The sequence below is a fragment of the Erpetoichthys calabaricus genome, chromosome 10 (genome assembly GCF_900747795.2).
Source record: "Erpetoichthys calabaricus chromosome 10, fErpCal1.3, whole genome shotgun sequence".
In the NCBI taxonomy this organism is placed as follows: Eukaryota; Metazoa; Chordata; class Cladistia; order Polypteriformes; family Polypteridae; genus Erpetoichthys; species Erpetoichthys calabaricus.
The window spans coordinates 48403882-48428612 of NC_041403.2; the positions used below are offsets into that span (position 1 = coordinate 48403882).

Consider the following 24731-nt stretch of genomic DNA (forward strand, 5'->3'; position numbering starts at 1 on the left):
TTGCCACAGGACACTTGAATGTCATGCTGGAAGTGGCCACTGAAAACGACAGCGGTCCTTTTTGGCCACCCACCAGCAGTCTGAATAAAATGACTAATGTGATTCCACAATCTCTCACGCCCTCCTGGTTCATTACAATGTTGGAGTGGGTGGGAGTAGATACTTTAATGTTTTGTTGACTGGCGTTTGAGGAGACCTCCTGGTTCATTACAATGTTGGAGTGGGTGGGAGTAGATACTTTAATGTTTTGTTGACTGGCGTTTGAGGAGAGTGTATCATTGTGAGTATTGTGACTTTTTTTTTTGGGTTATGGATTTTTTTGCTTCTGTTTTATGGCTGAACTTTTACACAATTTTTGTGTTGTTTTCGCCATTTTTGTTATCTTTTTGATCCTAACAAATAAATATCAGCATTTATAAAGATCTTGTGTTGGACTTATTTCTAGGGTGGAGGTTTTCAGAGTTTGTCTCCCAATGAGTAGACGAAGAATGCTTTAAAAGAATAAACAAAACTGCACTGGTCAATTAGGTGTGTGGTAATTGCCACTATACAATATTACTCTAATATGTAGGTCATGTTACAATGATTCAATGTTTTTCTTATGTTTTAAGATACTAAATATATTTCAGTTATTAATATAAGATTATATAATATAATAGTAAGGATGTTAAACAGTACTGCAGGACTATCAACCACCTAAGATACTATGCTTCATATTTAAAAAAATAGTTTGAATATGTACAAATGCACACTTAAAATCATTGTTGCTATATAAATTTTAAATTGGTTAAGTGTACATAATTGTATTATTTTCACAATGTTCTTCAACTTAACATCTACAATTAAAATATGACCACTGTTCAGTCCTCAAATACTGATAACATGTTAATCACATCAAAAAAACACTACAATACTAGATAAATCTTTCCCCTTACAACTAACTGCAATTTTTAATTCATTTTGTGATGTACAACTTATTGTGCAAATATTCAGTGTTATCAACGCATTAGACCAGGGGTAGGCAATGTCGGTCCTGGTGAGCTGCAGTGGCTACAGGTTTTCATTCCAACCCAATTGCTTAATTAGAAACCAATCACTGCCAATCTCAGACCTTATTTAATTTTATGGCTTGTTAGTCTGTGCAATGTAAGGCTCTTATATTGTAGATTTTTTTCCTTTCCAAGGATATCATCCAAATGATTTGAAGCCTAAAACAGATCATTTTCAGTCTGTTACATTTTTCTATTAAGTGTTTTATTAAATCAAACAGTGCATGATGAACGCACACAGATGTAATTGGAAAAAGCTAGCTGGAGAACTGCTGGCTGCTTTGTCTTTTATGTCTTATTGCTAATAAGGAGCAATTAAAACACTGAATGCAGCAGTTTAAGATGGAAATAAGCAATTAAGGTTGGAGAATCTTAACAAGCGAGACCACTAAAATGAAGCATCAAAATGTCACTTAAGCAATATGTGCTTCATCAGCAATAATTGAGTTCTCGTTAAGGAACTCGGTTGGAACAAAAACCTACACATACTGCGGCTCTCCAGGGCCGACATTGCCCACCCCTGTATTAGACTGTTCCTAATACGAATATTGTTGTGCTTTACTATGTATTTATCATACAATGCACTGAAGCTGCAGTGCTGCTTTAAAAAGTATTTCTGTATGTTTCAGAACCTCACTGTAACTAAGTCATCTGTGAAACACACCAAACATGAATATTTCACAAAGCCTTTTCTAATGTTTCCATAACACAAAATTATATGATAAAGACATATTTAAAATGGAACCACTGCTTTCCAAGCCACAGATACTAAAGAATGGAAAAAAGACTTACATCTCCATCACTGACAGCTGCTGTATGGGAGGGCTGGACAACAGGCTTAGAAAAGGTCATCTTCTTAGGGGAGGTGATGTTGTCTTCAGGATGTTTGATGGCTGGGTCAGGAACAGTTACTACTGGCTGTGCAGTAACTATCTGTGGGGTAGTCAGCTGCACCACTTGAGTAGGTTGTCCTAGCATTACAGATTGCCCTAAAAGAAACCATGAGACTATATTTTATGATGATTAAAGAAAAACATAAATAAAAACTAAAACATTTGATCGTGATTAACAAATACTAGTAATGTGCAAATATTAATTTTTGCATAAATTATCTTAATTTTGTTCAAGAAGCAATGATTACGACTACAAGACCAAGACCAGCTTTGAGCAAACTGACATTTCTTTAAAATGTACACTCACTCTGACATCCACAAAAATTGTAACCAACATAATGTGGAAGAAAACTCAGACAAGTAGTGAATGTGTAAGACTATTAGCATAAAAGGTGCGCACAATTTGAACCTAAGACCACAGAACTTTGAGAACTATTAGTTAAAAGTACTATTCCTGTTAGTTAAAAGTACTAGCACCTGATGTTAAAATACATTTTATTGTGGCCTATCATGTGTAATTAAAATTTTTGAAAGTCACTTTCAAGAGTTTATTTAAAAAAATACTATTCCTTTTTTCGTAATGACCAAGTATGAAGACAACTTCAGCTTTGAAAAATATAGTACAGACCAACACAATCAAGTCCAATTGACATTTAAAGTATCTGCATAAGTAGGAAGGTTTATTTTTTTTTATAAACATTTATGTGCATGTATTATATTTGTTATAGAAAAATAGCATGAAACATCAGTATGTTTGCAACAATCAAACAGAACAGTAATATTACAGTAATAGCAGTATATCACTGTCACATGTACAGAGTACAATGAAATTAGTACACTAATGTTTGAATAAGGGCGGCACGGTGGCGCAGTGGTAGCGCTGCTGCCTCGTAGTTAGGAGACCCGGGTTCACTTCCCAGGTCCACCCTGCGTGGAGTTTGCATGTTCTCCCCGTGTCTCCGTGGGTTTCCTCCAGGCGCTCCGGTTTTAAATCCCCTCCTACCTACAAGTTATGGTTACGAGAAATTTTCTCAGCATTTCCTTGTGATAATACACTTTCAGGGTGAGAATGATGCCCAAAACCAATGGCTGAAGCGCTGCCATGCAATTGAGTGGGAGGAATTCAACTCGAACATAATCTGAATGTGGAAGCATGTTGTGGGCAGCACAGTTATCAATCAGAAGCCGAATCATCCTTTTTTTTTCTTCATATTGTGAGGTTTCTGAACTCTTTTGAGAAACCCACCCCCACCCCCACCCCCACTCCCACTCCCCACCCAATGGGAACGACATGCTGAAGTGCGTCCTGAAGCGCGATTGCCACATCTGTGGAAGCTTGTTTGTCCGTTTCCGGGCAGAGTAACAATAGGCTCATAGCGCTGCAGTAAAGCGACACAGAAGCAAATCATAAAAGATCGGGGTCGCATTATAAGTCCCTGTCTTGCACCCCAAAACATAAGGCTGATTCTCAGTACTTTAGCAAAACCAGCTTTATTCAGCTTGAAACAGGAACGGCACACTTATTTATTGTAGCGTGATCTGCTACTCTGCTATACAAAGACACAGCAGATCAGTAATCAAGTTACCTGTTACATGCATTTACAATGTTCCTTGCATATCACCCATCGGTATCTTTTCTTTTTGCTTTGGCGGAGAGACACAGCATAGCTGAGAGACGCAGCACAGCTTTGAGCTGGCTGTTGCCCCAGCATCAGATAAACAGTCTTCAATAGATGCAGAGTTTGGAATTCAGGGCGCTCTTCGGCATGCTGTCTAGTTGGGGGAGGTCCCGAGAGAGTTTACAAACCTGACATTTTCTTGAATGAATGCTGCATTAATAGGAATGTTTCTTGAACGCGCATCACTGAACCACATAAAAACTGCTTTTTCAACGTCTTCAAATGCAGCAGTTCACATACGTTTGCAACCCAAGATTTTTCTTCTTTTTTTGCTCGGTCTTTCAAGAAAGTTGACAGCGTCGATAGCAACAGCGAAATTCCGAATTCACTGGCAACGTCTTTTTTCTTTTTGCCGCAATCAAGAGCTGCAAAAAATGTAAAGTTTTTTTTTCCTAATATGAACTGTTGTCATTTTTTTCGTGTCTGCTGCGTCTATAGGAGGTTACAATGAGTTAAATTCCAATGGATGTTTTTCAAATGTTGACGAGCGATAAGCAAAAAGGTATCACTGAAATCTGCAGGAAACAAAAAAAGGCAAAAAAAAAAAACTACGAGGAAGTGTTTCTGTTTGGGGGATTGTTGTGCACAACTGAGCTGCGGCCACAGAACTAACTGTTCTGTGGATGATTCATTCAGGCATTTCAAGGTCTTTTGGGCACTTCGTTGTAATGAAAGTATCTGCTGAATGTACTTTGTAGTAACGAGATTTCTATAGACTCGCGTCATATGGGGAAACTGTCGGGACCATAAAAACACTTCGTTGTAATGAAAATTTCATTGTAAAGATATTCGTTGTAACAGAATTTTACCTGTAGTTATAATCATCAGTTTAATAGCAGATAATTCAAAGCATGTTTTTAAGACTTTCCTCCACAACCAGAACAATTAAAAACTGGGCCAAAATGCAAACAAAAGTGGCATCTTTATTAACAAAATAAATAAAAGGAATGGAAATATGGGGAACATAAAGTAACACACAAACACAAATAAAAAAACAATATAACTATACAGGTTTTGAACCCTGTCTACCTGCTCAGATTGTTGGCACACCTCTTTATTATCTTAGAAGTACCATTATGTGCTCCTTTCTGACTTTCTTTTTTCCCTTCTCATGAAGAAAGCTCAAACTCAACTTCTGACTCAAGATACTTATGGTTTTTACAAGATACTTCTGGTTTTTAATCGTTTCCAACAGTCTCCTTTTACCAAACCAAGGGATAACTAACTACTTAGTGGCCCTGTTTACATGGATATTCAGGCCAGAACTCTCTTTAGTGTTCCCTGGTATTCTGGCACCTCTGAGACTTCCCTTGTTTCAAATAGCTAGGTCTCCCAGGTGGCCATTCACCTGTCTATTTCTTTAAAGACCAATGTTGCTCCTATCCCTAAAGACTCCTAACACTTCTCCCTGGATTTGTCTTTGAGCAGCATGGCCCAAAGCCATGTAAGACAGACTGGCATTATCCATTTTACCAGGCTAAAACACAAGTCTGTGGTTTAGCAAGGCACTGCTACACACTCTTAATATCAGCTTCTTCTTGGTGACATCTCTCTTTGAAACAAAATACAAAAAAATTATCAAACACCGAGTGATATCTCAGAGCCTTGTTCTCACTGTACCAGTTAAACATTTGGCTCAAATAAAAGAACTATAATACAACCATAAGTAACACTGGCGGACAGATCATTGCACCAATTATTAATGAAAAGGATGGGCTTATATGCAAAGCAAGACCTATATTCCTTTTATTTATTTTTTTAAAAGCCATCACAAACCCTGATCTCTCTTTTCATCAGGATAACTACACTCAAGCTGGCCGTAACTTTGGATGTCCATAGCTAGATCCCATAGTCTAGAGGGGGTGGAATTAATAGAGGTTGAAGCAATTCCTTTATCCTAAAGGGCAATTGTGCTGGACTGGTAGAGTACTGTATAAAAGCCACATATATGTCTTGCTGAAAATCGCAACTGACTGATTACCATTGCCCAGAAGATGTGATTTTCCTAGCAACAAGCGCACTAGTGTATCTGAACTCCAAACAAAAACTGCAGTACTGCCTGCAACCAGAAGGTGTGACAAAGGCAAAGAAGGAGACGAGCTCCTTACACAAACAAAGGAAGCAAACTGATGATTCTTCCACGTGTCTGTAAAAAGGAAAGGAACAAAAAATAGCTTACACTAAAATTTTTAAGTACACCTACTCTGATACTGAGAACTATTTATTGTAAATTAGTAGTCAGAACAAAGCCACCTAATGTACTGTACTATTGGTGAAACAGTAATAAAATTGCAAAGGATAACTTCCGGCTGTTAAAAATGTATCATCCTAAATCCCAGTAAGAAATTGGAGAGCACGCACAGATACAGCTGTGGTGAAGGGGAGGGGGTGGGGGGTGGGTTTGGCTGGGTTGGGGTGGAGGGGTTGGGTATGAGGATTGACAAAACCAATGCTACCTTCACTGAGCAGGCCATATAAACTTAATGACTAAAGAATTTATCTCTTTTGATTACACGAAAGATCTGAATTCATAAGTTATGTGCATTTTGTCTATAGGTGAGAAAAAGTTCAAGTAAGCTAACAATTTTATATTTTGTATTGTTTGTTTTTGTACTTTATCTCTATATAAAAGATATATCTATATATAGATGTATCACTATATACTTGCATCATCTATCGCCTATTATCCTTATGTTATAAATAAATTGTATTATTTTGTTTATTGCAGCAAGCAGGTCTGGGTTATCTGTGAAAATAAGTCTATCACCATGTTGAACCACCACAGAGAAAAGTGAAAGTGTTTAATTTTCGCAGATTTATGAACTCATTTATAAATTATACAGATGTTTTCATATACAGTGGAACCTCTGTTCACGACCATAATTCGCTCCAAAACTCTGGTCGTAAACCGAAGCAATTTCCCCCATAGGATTATATGTAAATACAATTAATCCGTTCCAGACCATACGAACTGTATGTAAATATATATTTTTTTTAAGTTTTTAAGCACAAATATAGTTAATTAAACCATAGAATGCACAGCGTAATAGTAAACTAAATGTAAAAGCATTGAATAACACTGAGAAAACCTTGAACAACAGAGAAAACTAACACGAATAGTTTGCGCTATAGTGCTACCAACCGCTGGCTAAAAACACTTTTTTTTTTTTTTAATGAGTTTTAAGCACAGGGGAAAAAAATTAACATTTGAAAAAATCCGTAATTTACTAAACCACCAAGAAAAGTAACATTGCAACAATGCACGCTACGAACCGATCGCTGTAAACAGAAGTGAAAATAAAATCAAGCCCAGTGCATTCTTTAACTGCCTTCCTACCTTATGCATCCAGCTCTCTCTCGCGCTGCCTGTGTGTGTGCCTCTGTCTCTCTCTCTCTCGGCTGCCTGTGTGTGTGTGTCTCTCTCTTCTGCTGTCTGTGTGTGTGCGCGGCTCTCTCTCTCGCGCTGCCTGTGTGTGTGCTGCGCGCTCTCTCTTGCTCGCTGCACAGGAAATGCCCAGGGAGAGACTGAATATGTACAAACCGAAAGAGAAACTTGCATGTTCGTATACAGAGTGTGTGTTCGTGAACCGAGGCAAAAGTTTGGAGAAGTTTTTGGTCGTAAACCGATTTGTACGTGTACCGAGACGTTCGTGAACCGAGGTTCCACTGTATCTGGTGTCCCAGCTAGAAAGTGAAACAGAACCCTTACTCAACCCACATTAGGCAACACTGATAATTAAATTAACCAAGTGACTAACCACTCATTTCCAATAGTCAGAAGTTGCCACTTGCTGGGCATCAGTGTTCTACAATGTTAAGCCTTCTCTCATTCATTTGCACTGATCCCTTTTGTCTCTCTTTGTCCGTTTGTCTCTCTTTCTCTATCCCTGTCCCCTGTGTCTCACAGACTGTATAATGGCCTGCCATCAAATGTCCCTGTTGAAATATTACACTCTTCCATCTAGGCTCCAGGTCTCTTTCTCTCTCTCTCTCATACTGGCGCCACTGCTTACTGTCATTCTGAGGCATCCAGCACATTTACACAATTTGTTAAAAAAAATAAAACACAGTTTGCATTTAAAGATAATCTGTCAAGATACACTAAAGACTTGCATTCTGCATTACAGCAAGAAAAAACAACACAGAAAAATGTCCAGGGTATGAAAAGTTATAGCACATTTATATAACACAAGCACCTTTGGGATGTAGGGGGGAAAAAAACAAAAATATGAAAACTTGCATGACTTCGGAGAAAATATACAACATATAAACAGACACTAATATCCACTTTTTCAAATAAGTTAATAATGAATCTATTGTCATATTTTAGCCAAGGTCCCCGCCCCCCCAAGATGGGATTCAAATGCCATTTTCATAAAGTCTATTTTGTTCATTGTTTATGTCAACATTCATTCCGAAGGCACTTGTGGTGTTGGGAGTTCCTTTTAGTGTTTATTTGTGAATATCTGGATTTTTTTTTTTTAAATATGTGATATGTTTATTGACTTCGCCTTTTTGATTTCGGATTGGGACTTTGTTGCTTTTGGGATTGCCTTTTGAAGTCATTGCCTTGTTTGGCTTGCACTCCTCTGAAGTTATTTTTGTACCACAGAGCATTTTTATATACATATTTTTTTTTTTTTTTTTTTAAACTGGCTGGGTGGACAATTTCTTCTTCTAGTGGAAATTTTGAGACTTTTTGTGCTGATGCACTTAAGAACTTTTAAATTCATAATATCTATATTTACAGCACAGATATCAACATTTCAGACTATAAAAAATGATATTGCTCTGTTTCTCCTAACACTTTTCCTTCCATTTATCCTTTATATCCCATGATCCTAATTGGGACAACGGGGATAAATACAAAACCAAATGCAATGATTACAATGTATATTACCTGCAAGTTTGTATTTGTCAATTTCTGATATTTATTGCCTGAAATTTTTTGAAACCTAACTTCAGATGCATATTCAGATGGAGAAACCTCACAAAATGAATTAATCTACATCACTTTTGAAGCATATTAATTTTACCTAGTCCTTTTATCACAGGTAAAAACTGACAGTCAGCATTTACTAAATATAAAAACCTAAACGTGCAAAACTAAAAATGGGTAAGAGATGATCAGTTTAACACTAATCCTTCATTAAAAGAAATGTATACTGTGGTTGTTCCTTGTCTGCCATAACTAAAATGAAAAGATTCCATACAGGAATATACTGTACTTACCTTTGTACCACTTCAAAAAAAAAAGTGGTTTCTGAGTTACTAGGAAAAGCTGGTGACATTTGTCTACCAAATGAAAGAACATATAACAAAAGCCAAGTTATTGCTGCAAACTGTAGGGGCATATTTTGTTATTTTTTGTTTGCAATGTCAATTAAAACAGAATGTGAAGTGTCACCCAAGTATTAGTGAAATGACAATGTCAGATGCTTTCATTCTGGACATTACATCTTTATTTGCCAAGAGTAGTGATGAGCAAACTCCACGGTGTTTTGCTTCACTTCGAGTTCGAAGAAATCGTGGAGGTGTTCACGAATATCACCAAACTCAGCAAAACACATTGAAGTCACTGAACTAGAACAAGATTTGACTTTTGATTTTTAAAGTGTCCCCGAGGGCTAGGGTAATATCTACCAACTATACTGAACAGATTATTGTAGCCAAAAAGGTGACCTGAGCTGTGCAGCAGCAGTGCTAACTACTGCACCACTGTACCTCTGTGAGATCAAAGAAGAAAGAACACAGTCGGAGATGCACAAATGTATATTTTATCAAAACAAAGCATAAATGCCAAAATCGTAGACAACAGTTAAAAAAAATATATAGGTCGCTTTATGTTGATTTACGTGAGAAACTATTGGTTTTTTGGAAAAATATTCCTGATGAAAAGGTAAAAAACAGCCCTAAAAGAGTTTAAGGCAGAAAATTCAAAGTAGTGTGTTATGATTGAAGCCGCTGGCTCATTCTATTTTTTGAAGTTGCAATGAAGGCTCTCTAAACTGCTTTTCATTGGGTCACCTGTGTTCTGGGGGATTGCGTCACACTCTCACAAGGTTTGTTTTAATGATCCAATTGGCTAATTACATATGCATTGACCTGTACATTTGGCGACAAGCAGAGAGATAACTCATTATTTATGCTGTTTATGTTTCATATAAATAAAATTTGAGAACCTGCATTATTTACTGTACTTATCTCTTAACCTCCTTAAATTAAGTTCCCCTACTATACATAGTATTAATGTACCTTTATGGCTTTACATTTTACAGTATTTGTTTTTATGGAAAATGTAAAAAACTGGTATGAATACTGATGCTATAGTAGTTCACCAGCTGCCTTAGCACCTTTGGTTTCCTTGAAGTCTGCATGTTCTTTTTATATCTTGTGACGAGCGGCAGGGGGCAGTACCCAGCCGGGACGTCCGGAAGGACCGGAGGAGGGATTACGCCTCCTCCGGACCATGAGTCGGCGACCGCCCTGGTGGCTATGGGGACCACGGGAACAGAGCATGGAAGCTCAACCCTATAGGGGCCCGTGGTCAACGCCAGGGGGCGCCCGAATGCCTGGAGAGTCCTGGTCCTCAGCACTTCCACCACATCCGAAAGTGCTGGGGGGACGAAGACCAGGGACACCTGGAGTGCTTCTGGGTGCACAGCCGGCACTTCCGCCATACCAGGGAGTGCCGGCAGAAGTTCATTGGGAGGCACCTGGAGCACGTCCGGGTGAATATAAAAGGGGCCGCCTCCCTCCATTTGATGGCTGGAGTTGGGTGGAAGAGGACATACCTCGGAGGAGAGGAGTGGAGGCGGTCACGAAGAGAAGCATTGTGAAGAGCCTGGATAGTGGGTGATTGGTACAGGAGTACTGGGTTGTGTGCACTGTAAATAGCGACAAATGTATAATAAACGTGTGTTGATGATTGAACCTTCGGTGTCCGCTTGTCTGTGTCCGGGACGCCTTCCACAATCTGCATGAGTTTTCTTTGCTAATACCGAGTTTCTCCCAGTGTTAAAATCTACAGTGTGTCAGCCAATAGACTAGCAATACTAACTGTAAGCATCATCATGTGTTCTTCATAGTGCCAACCACTGTGCAACCATGTCTCTGTGAGACCAAAGAAGAAAGAACGTAGTAAGAAATGCCAAGCTTTATAACCAATTTGTAATGCAAATGATCAACATTATATATCGGGGTGGGCAGTCTCATCCAATGTTGGCTGTTACAGCTCCGGGGGATGTCACGCTGACCTTGCAAAGCAGACGTTTTCCTAAACTGGCCGAATTATCAGTAAATAATTCAACAAAAATGGGTGAATGCAGCAAATTTGCTACAAATAACTGTTTGGCGAAATTAGTTGATCAACACTAGCTAAGAGATGTGTTTCGCTGATTTCCTCTTCATACCTACCTCCTATCAATTGTGTTTTACAATTATAATTATCAGAGCCTGGGGGTTTAGAGCACATTTCATAATACTTCTGTTGTTTATCTTGCCTCTTAGATAATTGTTTTCTCTCTCATTTCTTTGGTTTGTCACAGGCTGCATGATGTATTAATAACATCACACAGATAGTTTAATAAACAGTCCTAAATATTTAATCACTTGTACATTATCAGCTGGCATACATCACAGCACAACAGGAGTAATTAAAGCATAACAAATTAAAATTAATATATGTCATAGTATTTTTACTAGAACCCACTTTATACAGCATAAATAATACTAATAAATAAATATACACAAAGCATGGGATTTCAGCTAAATAAAGTGATTAAATGATTGACTGGCTGCAGCTGAATAATATAAGGTCAGAAAGCCTTAAATTATTTCTTTTAGGTGTTTACAATGCCATTCTGTTCAACACTAATGAAAAACTGAATACTCTGGAAATTTAATGTGACTACACTAGAATTGCTATAACTAAAATAAAACTGAAGTTAACTCTCTTTAATCACAAAATTTCAATAAATTCATAGGCTAGGTATTGTCTTGCTTCACACATTAGTCTCTTTAAATGGTTTATTTTTTCTTCCAGTTATATGAGCTGATTATTCCCTGAATGAATAAAGAAAACATTAGCCTGAGCACTGGATTTCAATATAATAATCACAATCCAACAGTTTAAATACAAGATGGCAGGGAATATAATAAAAATAATGGTAACAGCTCAGTGCTAGCCACAGCACCACTGTGGTACTTCATTTACAGATATATTTGTAACCAAATGCCAATGAATGTATAGTTTTTGCTAAGACAAGCACCTTTGCAAAATGCACACTACCTGGGAGTTTCCAATTTGTTGCAAGTTTTGGTAACTACTGTAAAAAATTTCTTTAATTTAAAAAATGAGTTCCATTTTCTTCCTTTATGTGTTGTGTAAGGAGGTAAAAGGTAGACATTTGATTTAAAAAAGCAACTTTCAGACAACTATTCAATATATGCATCTGTAAGCAATTATCACATTTCCAAAAACAGAACCAATGGAGCCACCTTTAATGGTTAGCTTGCATGGAGACAAGACAGTATTCCTTTCCAAGGATGTAATTACAAAGGCAATGGTGAAAGTACTGGCACAAGCTGTTCATAACTGTAGTTTCTGAGCACTGCAATGAATTATTAGGATGGGAAATGGCTGGAAACCATTTCAGTAGACCTATTGCAATTTAAATTGACAGCAGGAAAAAATCTATGTACAGTATACAATGATGTATTAGTGAAAAACAAAAGATGTCTTTAGGCAAATCTTTGAAGAACAGATTCACTAAAAACATAAATCTTTCACAAAGGAGATCATTGTTTAAACAATGAGAAAACCTGAAGTGAAAGCTCTGCAATATCTGCAAGGTTTATAAACTGGGCAGAGGTTTGCTGCCAGGGACTTTCTATTTCTGGACAATAAATTGCCAAATCATCTGTCGCATGGCTAACCACATTCTTTCCAGTATGTACCACAAATGCTTTGTAAGAGAAGAATCAAAGCTTTAAAATGAAAGAAGTGGGGACTATAAATTGATGGGGAAGAAACACTTACTGTGTTTCGCTGAGCTTGCTATTTTCAGAATAATTTTAAATGTTTTGTTTTTAATTTGTATTAATTTGCTTAAAACATAAATGAATGGAATCAGTCATCTGAAAATAGTTCAGAAGTCCTAACGGGAGTAGCTGAAAGAAGAAGAAAAGAAGATGGAGGCACAGCATTTGTCAGATAGGCAAAGGACTAATATAAATAGACTACTATGCAAACAGACATTTATTTTTACTTTATTATTGTGAGTTTTGCCAACTTATTTGTAGGTAATGTATAGCTTATTTTTACTCAGAATTTTTTATGATGCCAATTGTATTGTTTACAGTTATGAGAATAAACTATTTAGACCCTAATACAAAATATGCCATAGTTCTGGGACTAATTATTTTTTCTCTTTATAGATTGCTGTTAGGAGATGTAATTTGAAAGCATAATACCTCAATTATAACTGCATGTACTAAGCGTTAAAACTGAATAATACTTCAAATTTGGCCAGTTATCAACTAGATTAGTAAAGTTAATGTGAAACAATAAAACTATTTAATATTATTTGTAAAAATTTATGTAAAACTTTAATATGAAATACTGACAACTCTTTATTCAAAGGACTTAAATCTTAAGAGGTTTTATGATTCAGCATTACTTTTTTACCTAACATGGATCAAAACTTCAGTTGTCATAATTCTGTACAAATTTTCAAACAGCAAATTTCCCTATGCCATAAATATAAAATGGCAATGGTTTCTTAATATTTTGGATACAGAAACGATTTTATGAAGCACACTTGCAAAGTTTTCATTTTAGGATGTTCATATTATTTGACTGTTGCTCTACAGTACTACCAACTTCAAATATGCACAAAGGATACTATTAAGACCTAGAAAGGCTAAAAGAACAATACTCCCTCATTACTAGTCTTGACTATTCTCACCCTGAGCAGTGGTGATGAAAGTATAATATTTGAATGCTGTACCTTAGAAATATTGCAAATTTGTTTGTTTTTTGCTTTTAAAACAGAACACAGAAGCACTTTACTTTGTTAGTTGCAAATACGAATATTACAACAAATAACAGAGTGCTTTATTATAGACAAAGTTGAACCTTGTCTCTTTCTAAACCAATCAAGCACAGCAGCAAGCATAATAACCAAAACTACAGAACATTTTTTTTTTTTTAATTAATTTTACTTGTGGAAAATAACATTACAACAGAACAAAACAGAACTAAAAATAAAATAGCAAGTACAATAGTACGCTTCAAAAACAATACATGAAACTCCGTATTCAACACCCACCTGAACAAAACAGATTTACAACCAGTGGGCTTTATATAGTATAAAACCACAAGTAAAATAAAGTTGAAGAAAGGTCCAGTATGTTTATTTTAGGATTACATTAATGACAATTTGCCAGATACTGAAAAAAGTTCTTAACGCATCCTTGGAAACAAAATGTCTTTTTTTTTTTTTTTTTTTTTGAGTAGGGTGAATTGGGATTCTTCCAATCAAGCAAAATACTATAAGTCTTCATGTAAGTACTGTGCTTAAGGATATTACCAGTAATGATCCGATTCATCAGTTCCTGATATTTAGAAACTAAGTTATCAGTGAATGACAAATTAGCTGATCTCAATAAACACTTTTTTTTCAGAATGTGCTTTATCTAAGCTTTACAGTATTTTACTTGTAGTGCTTCTTTACCCAAAGTATTATGGTAGTTAAGGAATTGCACGTCATTTTGCTGCCATATTTCCTGTGAACAGAGAGTCGACAGTCAGACTTTTGGAGAGGGTGAAGACAGGAAGAGTAGATTTTACATTAAAAGAGTGGAGTAATGATCTGAGAAAAGGGAGTATGATGAATCATGCTGTGGATGAAGTGGAACAGCAGAGTGTAAAAAAAAAGAAACATCTTCAGCAGAAATTAAAAGGGAATGAGTTCAGACCTTTTTATTTTGTCCTGTAATTAAAACAGACACAGCTTTTGTGAGTGTGGACAGTAAGCAAGCTGACGTTTAGTACACCAGCTCACAATATTAATTAGGAAAGGAACAGATAAAGAAGAATATGCCTTCACTGCTTAGTAAACAACAGGCATTTTAGTTTAACAGCCAAATGTGTCCATTGTACAGGTAAACTTGTTAGCCTTGTTCCTACTTGATAAAACATGAACATTTTAATAGAATTATTTTTTTACAGAATGTGTACTATGGATAAATTTATTAATACTATTTATTTTGGCATATTTTTTCACCACTGGAAAATAAGCCTACAGAATTTAATAAAAAAAATAAACAAGCAACACCTTTAGTCTGCAGTTTAGCTTTAAAAATACCATTTTAGTATAAAACATGAGGGTTCAACATGGCTAGTTATGCAGAAGTTTAATTTAAAAAAAAAATTAAAAGAAAACAACAAATCAGAATCAGTACTGGAATCAGCCAATTTAAGTAAAATGAAAAATGATTGGTATAGGCTATAAAAACCCTTATCGGAGAATCCCTAGACATTACAACTGATTTTTCATAGTACACTTTTATCACACCTGAAATTTTGACAAATAATACTGTTAATATTTTAGGTGCGATTTTAAACCCAAAGCTATTAAAGAGACATACAAGAAATACATATACATATGTATACATATACATTTATATATACATATACATATACATATATATATACATATACATATATATATATATATACATATACACATATATATATACATACATATATATATATATACAGTGGAACCTCTAGATACGAGTTTAATTCGTTCCAGCACTGAGCTTGTATAGCGAATTTCTCGTATCTAGAACAAACGTCCCCATTGAAAATAATGGAAATCCAGTTAATCCGTTCCGCATCCCAAATATATTAACATAAAAATCATTTTTCCTAACAAATAACACTGATAAATTATATATACTGTAGTCTACCTTTAATAAATAACACTGGTAAATAATATAACTGATTATTAAAAGAATCAAAACAGGTGTCCAAAGTGCAGTAGAGCATTCAATAAATCTTTAAATAAATAATCCTTAAAACAGTTGTGAAGTGGAGGTTTAAAGTACATAAGAATAACAATCCTTTAACACGAGGTTAAAACGTCAACAGGAAGCAGTCTTCAAAAAACAGATGACAATCCCCGGTGCTTCTTCTCTGTTAGCATCTCACCTGCTTCTCCCATGCGGGCTCTGCAACAGGCGAGACACTTAATGCAGCTGACCTTCTCTACACCGTCCTGCTTCAGCTGTTTGGCTCGCCTGTTCAGCTACACGCTCTCTCGCACCGACTTCCTACTGCTGCGGATTCCTGCCTCCTCCTGCAACCTCTGTTCTCTCTCCTCTCCTCTCTTTTCTTTTACTTCTTCTCCCCCTTAACCGGCTCGCGCTTCTCTATATATGCGGGGAAGACATGGCAGCTGCTAGGGTTACCACTTTTAATACAAAAAAATAAGGGACGCATACGTATTGATTCAAAATGGGACGCGCAATTTCATTCTCAAATACTGGACGATTCCGTATTTTAAAGGACGGGTGGCAACCCTGCCCAGCCCATCAGCCACCGGACAAATCATGGATGTGGGCAGTTTCCCACCTGTGCACTTAGGTGAGAAACGCAGACACCGCAGATCGCCCTGCGGCTCGCTACAGCTACCACGCCCCCTCGCTAAGCCGCGAGCTATACCCACAGCCTGGCACGTGGCTCGTTACGTGAGCCAATGCTCGTATTTAGATCTGAATTTTTCGCTCATACTTTCCTCGTATTTTGAATTTCTCGTATACAGAGGTGATCGTATCTCGAGGTTCCACTGTATATACATACATATATACATATATATATACATATATATACATATATATATATATATATATATATATATATATATATATATATATATATATATATATATACATACATATACACACATACATACATATACATATATATATATATATATATATATATATATACACACATTCATATATATACATATATATATATACACATTCATATATATATACATACATATATATATATACATACATATATATATACAGTAATCCCTCCTCCATCGCGGGGGGTTGCGTTCCAGAGCCACCCGCGAAATAGGAAAATCCGCGAAGTAGAAACCATATGTTTATATGGTTATTTTTAGAATGTCATGCTTGGGTCACAGATTTGCGCAGAAACACAGGAGGTTGTAGAGAGACAGGAACGTCATTCAAACACTGCAAACAAACATTTGTCTCTTTTTCAAAAGTTTAAACTGTGCTCCATGACAAGACAGAGATGACAGTTCTGTCTCACAATTAAAAGAATGCAAACATATCTTCCTCTTCAAAGGAGTGCGCATCAGGAGCACAGACTGTCAGAAAGACAGAGGAAAGCAAACAAATCAATAGGGCTGTTTGGCTTTTAAGTATGCGAAGCACCGCGGTACAAAGCTGTTGAAGGCGGCAGCTCACACCCCCTCCGTCAGGAGCAGGGAGAGAGAGAGAGAGAGAGACAGACAAAAACAGTCAAAAATCAATACGTGCCCTTCGAGCTTTTAAGTATGCGAAGCACCATGCAGCATGTCGCTTCAGGAAGCAGCTGCACAGAAGATAGCAACGTGAAGATAATCTTTCAGCATTTTTAGACGAGCGTCCGTATCGTCTAGGTGTGCGAACAGCCCCCCTGCTTACACCCCCTACGTCAGGATCAGAGAAAGTCAGCGCAAGAGAGAGAGAGAGAGAGAGAAAAGTAAGTTGGGTAGCTTCTCAGCCATCTGCAAATAGCGTCCCTTGTATGAAATCAACTGGGCAAACCAACTGAGGAAGCATGTACCAGAAATTAAAAGACCCATTGTCCTCAGAAATCCGCGAACCAGCAAAAAATCAGCGATATATATTTAAATATGCTTACATATAAAATCCGCGATAGAGTGAAGCCGCGAAAGGCGAAGCGCGATATAGCGAGGGATCACTGTGTATATACACACACACACACACACACACACACACACACACACACACACACACACACACACACACACAGTGAAACCTCAGGTCATGACCGTAATTCATTCCAAAACTCTGGTTGCAACCCGATTTGGTCGTGACCCGAAGTAATTTCCCCCATAGGGTTGTACGTAAATACAATTAATCCATTCTGGACCATACGAGCTGTATGTAAATATATATACGCTCGCGCTCTCTCTCTAGCGCTTGCTCGCTCTCTCTCGCTTTCTCTCTCGCTCGCTGCACAGGGAATGCACAGGGAGAGACTGAACATGTGCGGAAATCATTGGCGCGTACGAACTGGAAGGGAAACTGGCTTGTTCATCACTCGCTTGTGTGGTCATGAACAGATGCAAAAGTTTGGCAAACTTTTTGGTTGTAACCCGATTTGTACGTGGTCTGAGACGTTCGTGACCCGAGGTTCCACTGTACCAATGTTAACTGTTCATTACTATTGAAGTATTTCTTCTTAAATATCTTTCCATGTTTATGCATATAAAGTGTTTACTTAACTGTGCATAGAGAACATTAATATAATATGGCAAATTTCAGTTATTTCTACAAAAACCACCACTTCAAAATATATCAATGCACGTTAATTCAGTCAAGATAAAATCTATCAAATTGAAGCATTATGAATCAGAATTGAATCGAGTCATCGGTGCTGATATCCAGCCCTATTGTGGACACTATAAAAGAATAAAATAAGCTTACTGAAAAGCCTCATTCTAGTTGGCAAGCAATGACAGTCAATCCACCATTGCTTCAAGGTGCTGATGAACTCCTCCATGAAGAATAACAATTTATGACCCAAAAAATAACCTTTGGATATTCAAACACATGTACTGTATATTTTGGATTCAATAAAGCCTAACCATCAACCACAAACCTGTGAGAAACAGACTGTGCTCAGGTTGACTCTCCCATTACAAAGCATTTTGTCACAGATGGTCACTATTAATAAAATATAAATTCATCACTTTAAACTGAAAACTAAGACACAAAATTGAATGGCATCATGCAATGTCTCCTTGGAAGAAGTAATTTAAAGTCAATTAGTCTCCATATAAGATTATGCCCATTGCTTTTTGGCGTAAACAAATAGTTATTTTAGTAGACATTATCCCCCTGACTAAAATGTTAACTCAGATATGTATATTCAATCTTTTGAAAAGCTGCAGCCACAAAACTGGTTGCCTGTTCACTATCCATCCTACAATCCACATCTTGCTCATTCAGACAGACACTTCTCTGAAGCACTCAAAGATGCCACCATCCATAGGAATAGTTTAAGTAGTAATGATGGGATTACTGTCATGTAGTTGGTTGCAGTTACTTGTATTGTTACATGTATAGTTGTTAATTTTGAATGATTATTAATCATGTCTTTATGTAATTTCTGTTGCATTGTATGTGCTGTTTTAATTACGTTGTATCTTTAATTGTTTTGCTGTTCCATGTTCTTTGTGGGTGGAGCCCCAGGAGGTGGACCCACCCTGACATCACCATTTCTTGACTATCCCTAAGGCTGCTTAAACTGACACTAGGAGTGTGAATCATTCATGTCTGTTTGTAGTAGTAGTAGTTGTATTTTTGATTAGTTTTGGTTTGTATTTAAGAATTTTGATCCTGGATTGTGGTTTGGACTTGCTTTACTCTGAATTGCCTTTCAGGCAGCTCTACTGTGTATCCTGGACATTGCACTGGCAGCTACATTTTTTTTGTGATTACTAATAAATGTATTTACTTATTATGAAGATATGGCCTTTGCCTAGTTACTATCAATTTTAAACACATTTTTAAACTGAAGATTTGCTGCTATCATTGCACACATAGACCTGAGAGGCCGGCCAATCTGAAAGAATTGCAAACTTGAAAGTGGTCAAAGAAAACGCTGAGAGGATTGCAAGAACAAAAAATCTATGTTTGTAACATGTGAGAAATATAAGAGACTCAGAGAACATAACATAAAGTGGATATTAAGTATTTCCATACATACCAGGTAGCACTGAGATCAATGCCACCTGTTGCACATTAGAGCAGCAGCAACTTGTCCAAAGAGGGAAAGAGAGAAGATCAGAAGCAAGGACAAAAGTAACATGGAAAAGATTTAGAACTGGCCTGTCTCCATAAATGTGGAATGTTTGGCAGCTTCTAAATAAGTTGGATGGACTTTTACATCTTATGGTGAGTTATGGGGAGTTCAGGTATTGTGCCATTTGTTTATTGTGGAGAATTACAGTACCTTAAATATTTTACTTCAGATGCCATTTTAATGATGGACAGGTTTCATTTAATACGATCATAAGGAGTGGAAAAGACAAGAATGGGACTGGAAATAAGTGAATGAGAGATGGTTAAAAGCAAATACATTACAATCTATATATATAAAATTCTTTTCGCGTTTGAAACGGAAATGACATATGACCACACGATATGGAAATTACGTATGAAACAGAAATTACGTATGACCACGCGATATGGAAATTACGTTGAGAACAAAGTGGACGCTGGGAGGCACGGAATGTCGGGCTGCTCTGCCGGGTTGAAAGCTTCACAGTTTCGGGCAGTGTCCTCTCTTCTCGCACTGTTTGTGACACTTCAAGTGCCCCATCGGCTCCTGGGAGAGTGGAAATCTTTGCAAATGAGTGCAATCGGCGCCATCAAAGCAGGACTCTGTTTGTAAACTGCCCTGCATGACTACTTACTGTCCCTTAAGGTGAGTTCGGGTCACTAAAACCCTGCAACATTCAAGGCTGCTTTTGTAATCAATTATTTTAAGAAGATGGAGAATTTACATCTAAGAAGATAAAACTTCTTCATGTAAAGTGTTGGACTTGGGAATTGTTTGGACCTTCTGCCCGTTAAGCACGGAAGGGCAATGTCCACATTTATCAGAATTATTTTTCTCTTGAATCACAGGCACATAGTGCAAGGTTGTCAGGCGCTGTAATTCCTTTTTGTATTCGGCGCCCTCACGCTGACCAATTAACCTGTTCCACGTCATCCCTCCGTAGGCACGCAATGACGTAAACGTGTCTGCAAAAAGTGGCATCTCCTGCCCTGCAAAAATACTATAAAAGTCGATCAGGTGAGACGGTGACTGTGCTTCTGCCTTAAGTGAAAGTAAGCACTTTTAATTTTTTTTCCTCCTTCCCCTGAGCTACAGCCCAGACAACTATAAACACGGGATCCCTTTTCTAGACCGCGGCAAACTAATATTAAGGCGCTTCGCACTTTCTTTTGCACGTATAGGGTTATGAGGTCACGGGTTCACGCACAGGAGTGGAGGACCGACAGTGCCATCCCAGCCGGTTAATGGCAGGGCCGTCTCTCCAGTCTATACGAGACCCGCCGCAACGCTCCCCAAAAGGCGCTCATATCGTCAGAAAAAGGCAAATTTCCTTTCTTTATTCCATTTTTCCTTTTATCCCAAACCAAAGCCTTTTTCTCTTAACACTGCAGAGGACACAAAACAAATTTTCTTTAATTGCTGGTAATGTCAGTAAGGCACATTACCACAGGTAGAAATTTGGACGTTCACATAGAAAATGTAATTTCTATGCCACAGCCGTCGTGTAGCACCTTTCAAAAGGGATCTACTACCGAGAGATGATCCAAATATATTTTAGCTGCTGTTAGTACTACTTACCTGTTGTGTTATACCGCCTTTAAAATGTAGTTTACCCGAAACCACTCCAGGCTCAATGTATCTTTACTTCTTAAAATGTTAATGTGTTACTGTTTAATAACTTATAGACTACATTTTATTTTTTTCCCTTGCACTCAGTGAGCGAAGCCACTGGGTAATCGGCTGGTTTACATCATCTTGATTAACATTCATTAACTCAGGAATAGAAGTGAATCACTTTGTACTGATATTACAATGAGTGAATAGTACTGACCCTAGAGTGTTGGTGACTTAAGCAGAAACAAACTGCTTATTGTGTTCCATTTGTGGACACGATAAGCTGGACCCGGAGGCTGAAGGGGGCTTTCCTCTTTGTGAGGCCTTTCACTTTATTTGGAAATTGTTATACTTTTCTGCCATCTCATTGTTGGGTTCTGTTCCAGCTGAAGCCAGCAGGTTGCTTTGGGGCCAGGCTGAACACAAGGTTGCCTCTGTTGGTCAGACCAGATAGGTTTCTGATTATCTTCCTAGGCTGTTTTTAGAGGCCTCAAACCATTTCGCCTTTTGAAGAAACTCCAATTCATAACAGTTACTGAGATGAGAGTAAGAAGTGGATTTAAGCTCTTGTTTCTTACTGATACAAAAGGTGTTCAAGTTGACCAAGATTATGTAAAAACTAAGGAGTATGTCAAATATATATATAGGTGGATGCTGAAACAACTATAATAAACTGCAAGCATTATTATTTTGTAAAGTTTTCCTTGTAAACCTTCTACTAATGTGCATGTTACAACGGAGCACTTCCAGCTTCCTATGGAGACTGCTGAAATACTTAAAATCCATTTTTCACAAATACAAAAAAAGTAAGTTGGTTTTCTTGATATATCTAATATATTAACAAAATTTACCATACCTGTATAGGAAATGATTTCAACTTTAATTTCAGTCAAATAAATAGGTAATAAATAACATTCTGACCTGCATTATACTGCATAATTCATATAGAGGGTGTCCCAAAATTCACGCAAGATTTGAATTTGGCGCCATTTGTGCGGTAAAGTGTTGCCAACGAAAAAAAAGACAGCTCACAGTTCAGGGTTATTAAAAATGTAGTGCTACACGAAAGAAGAACGCGTTTTCATTGTTCAGCAATATTTTAAAAATGAAGGTTTGGCAGCTACAGTTCGCAATTTTCGTACAAAATATGGTCGGAATAGTGATTTAACTTCATCAACTGTGAAGAGATTAATTTAAAAATTCAGGGAGACTGGATCAATTAGTGATCTTAGACACTCTGGCCGTCCATGAACAAGTCGTTCAACACAAAACATTGAAGCAGTTCGTGAGAGTGTTGATGAGAGTCCAGGAACATCAATTCGGCACCGTGGTCAAGAATTGAACATTTCCAGAAGCTCTCTACAGCGTATTCTCACTAAAGATTTGCATCTTCATGCTTACAAAGTTCAATTGAGTCAATAACTGAGACCTACTGACCATGCACAGCGAAGAGAGTTCGTTGAATGGATTTTGGAACAACAACAAGTGAATGCCGATTTTTCCAACAAAATCATTTTCAGTGATGAGGCTCATTTTCATCTTGATAGCTTCGTTAATCGTAAAAATTGTTGCATTTGGGGTTCAGAAAATCCACGAGTGATTGTTTGAAGTCTAAGGTTTATGCCATCAAGCCCACGACCACCCACGCCTTGAAGGAGGAAATTGAGCGCTGTATCAACGAAATTCAGCCACATTTATGCAAAACGGTCATGGAAAATTTCGACAAAAGAGTGCGTATGTGCCAGCAAAGCCATGGAGGCCATTTACCCAATATGCTATTCCATACATAACCCTATACTGTATACTTGTAAAAATTTACAATTTTTAATTAAAAACCTGTGTTCTCTATCAAAATTACTTCTTGCGTGAATTTTGGGACACCTTTTATTACACAATGCGATTCAAAATATATTAAAATCACACTATCATGGTACCATCATACTAAGGGGTTCTTAGCAATTGCCATTCCTAATAACAACCATAAAATCTTTCATACAGCATACTCTAATTCGTATTTCTAAGTAGCCTATGCTGCAGCTACTGTACATGTAAAGTGATACCACTGTATCTTGTGATTTTCACACAACTTTATAAGTAGCAGGTGTACACTGGGGATGTCAGACTTCCGTAGCTCCTAAACAAGAGAAGCTAATAGGAATATATTTAGTCCACAAGAAAATATCTGGTACTGTTATTCAGAAAAATGTCTACATGTATTCAAGAATGTAGTAAGAATTGGTAAAGTAGCAATATTTACTAAATTTTGTAAATTATAAATTATACAGCGGGGGAACTGTTATTTATACTGTTTAGATGTTTAAATATGAAGAAAAAAAAACATAATGTGGAATGTCTGTCTCACACCTTACTGTGTCTTGGAGACAGAAGAATTAGATACTGTTTTTTTCATACTCTTTAATATTAGATTACTATATTATCAAAAACAAAATCTCTATCAGGATTGTGCACAAAAACAGTCGGTGGGCTGAAAAGAGGTCAGACCTACCCTGCACAGCACCAACAGAATCACAAGCTTAGTTCTGTGACAACAGTACATGGGTTTTGACCTTTAAAACATAATCAGCAATGTCATACACGAATAATAAAACAGTACATGGAAAACAGAAGTAAGGAAATAATAATATATTCCTTAACACTAGCATTACCAGAGCCAATGAAAAAACTCATAAATCCGGCCCACCTTAAATCCCTTCACACCTCTCCATCAGCGTCTTTTGTCTTCTAAATGTGTCGATAAGCCCAAGCAGCAAGCAGCCTGCTATACCATCCCCCCAACCACCTCAGAATGGGCAAGAAGTTCTCCCAGTTCTGGCCTTGATTGATTATCTGGGAGTGAGAAACCCAGAATTGTAAGGGGAAATAATTTGAAGTGTGTTTTGTGTCTTCAACAATCTATGTAAACACATTGTTAAAAGAAACGTTTTTCATGTTTTAGTAATAAACTAGCAAAATACCCGCGCTTCGCAGCGGAGAAGTAGTGTGTTAAAGAGGTTATGAAAAAAAAAAGGAAACATTTTAAAAATAACGTAACATGATTGTCAATGTAATTGTGTTGTCATTGTTATAACTGTTGCTGTCTTTTAAATATATATATATATATATATATATATATATTATATATATAATATACACACACACAAACATTTATATACATATACATATATATACATATCTACATATACACATCTACATATATATACACACATACATAAACACACACATAAGACTTACTGACTGAAACGGGCTTTCATTGACAATCATGTTACGTTATTTTTAAAATGTTTCCTTTTTTTTTCATAACCTCTTTAACACACTACTTCTCCGCTGCGAAGCGCGGGTATTTTGCTAGTATATA

At 37.0% G+C, this 24731-nt stretch overlaps 1 protein-coding gene across 4 annotated transcripts in view; it reads right to left on the minus strand.

The window, feature by feature from the left end:
• atf6 (activating transcription factor 6) overlaps positions 1–24731 on the minus strand; it is a 204965-nt gene that overhangs the window by 134079 nt on the left and 46155 nt on the right. For all 4 annotated transcript variants that reach the window (XM_051933018.1, XM_051933017.1, XM_051933015.1 and 1 more), the window contains one exon: positions 1842–2038. In XM_051933018.1, the coding sequence (XP_051788978.1) occupies positions 1842–2038 (197 nt within the window). The remainder of the gene's footprint in view (positions 1–1841; positions 2039–24731) is intronic.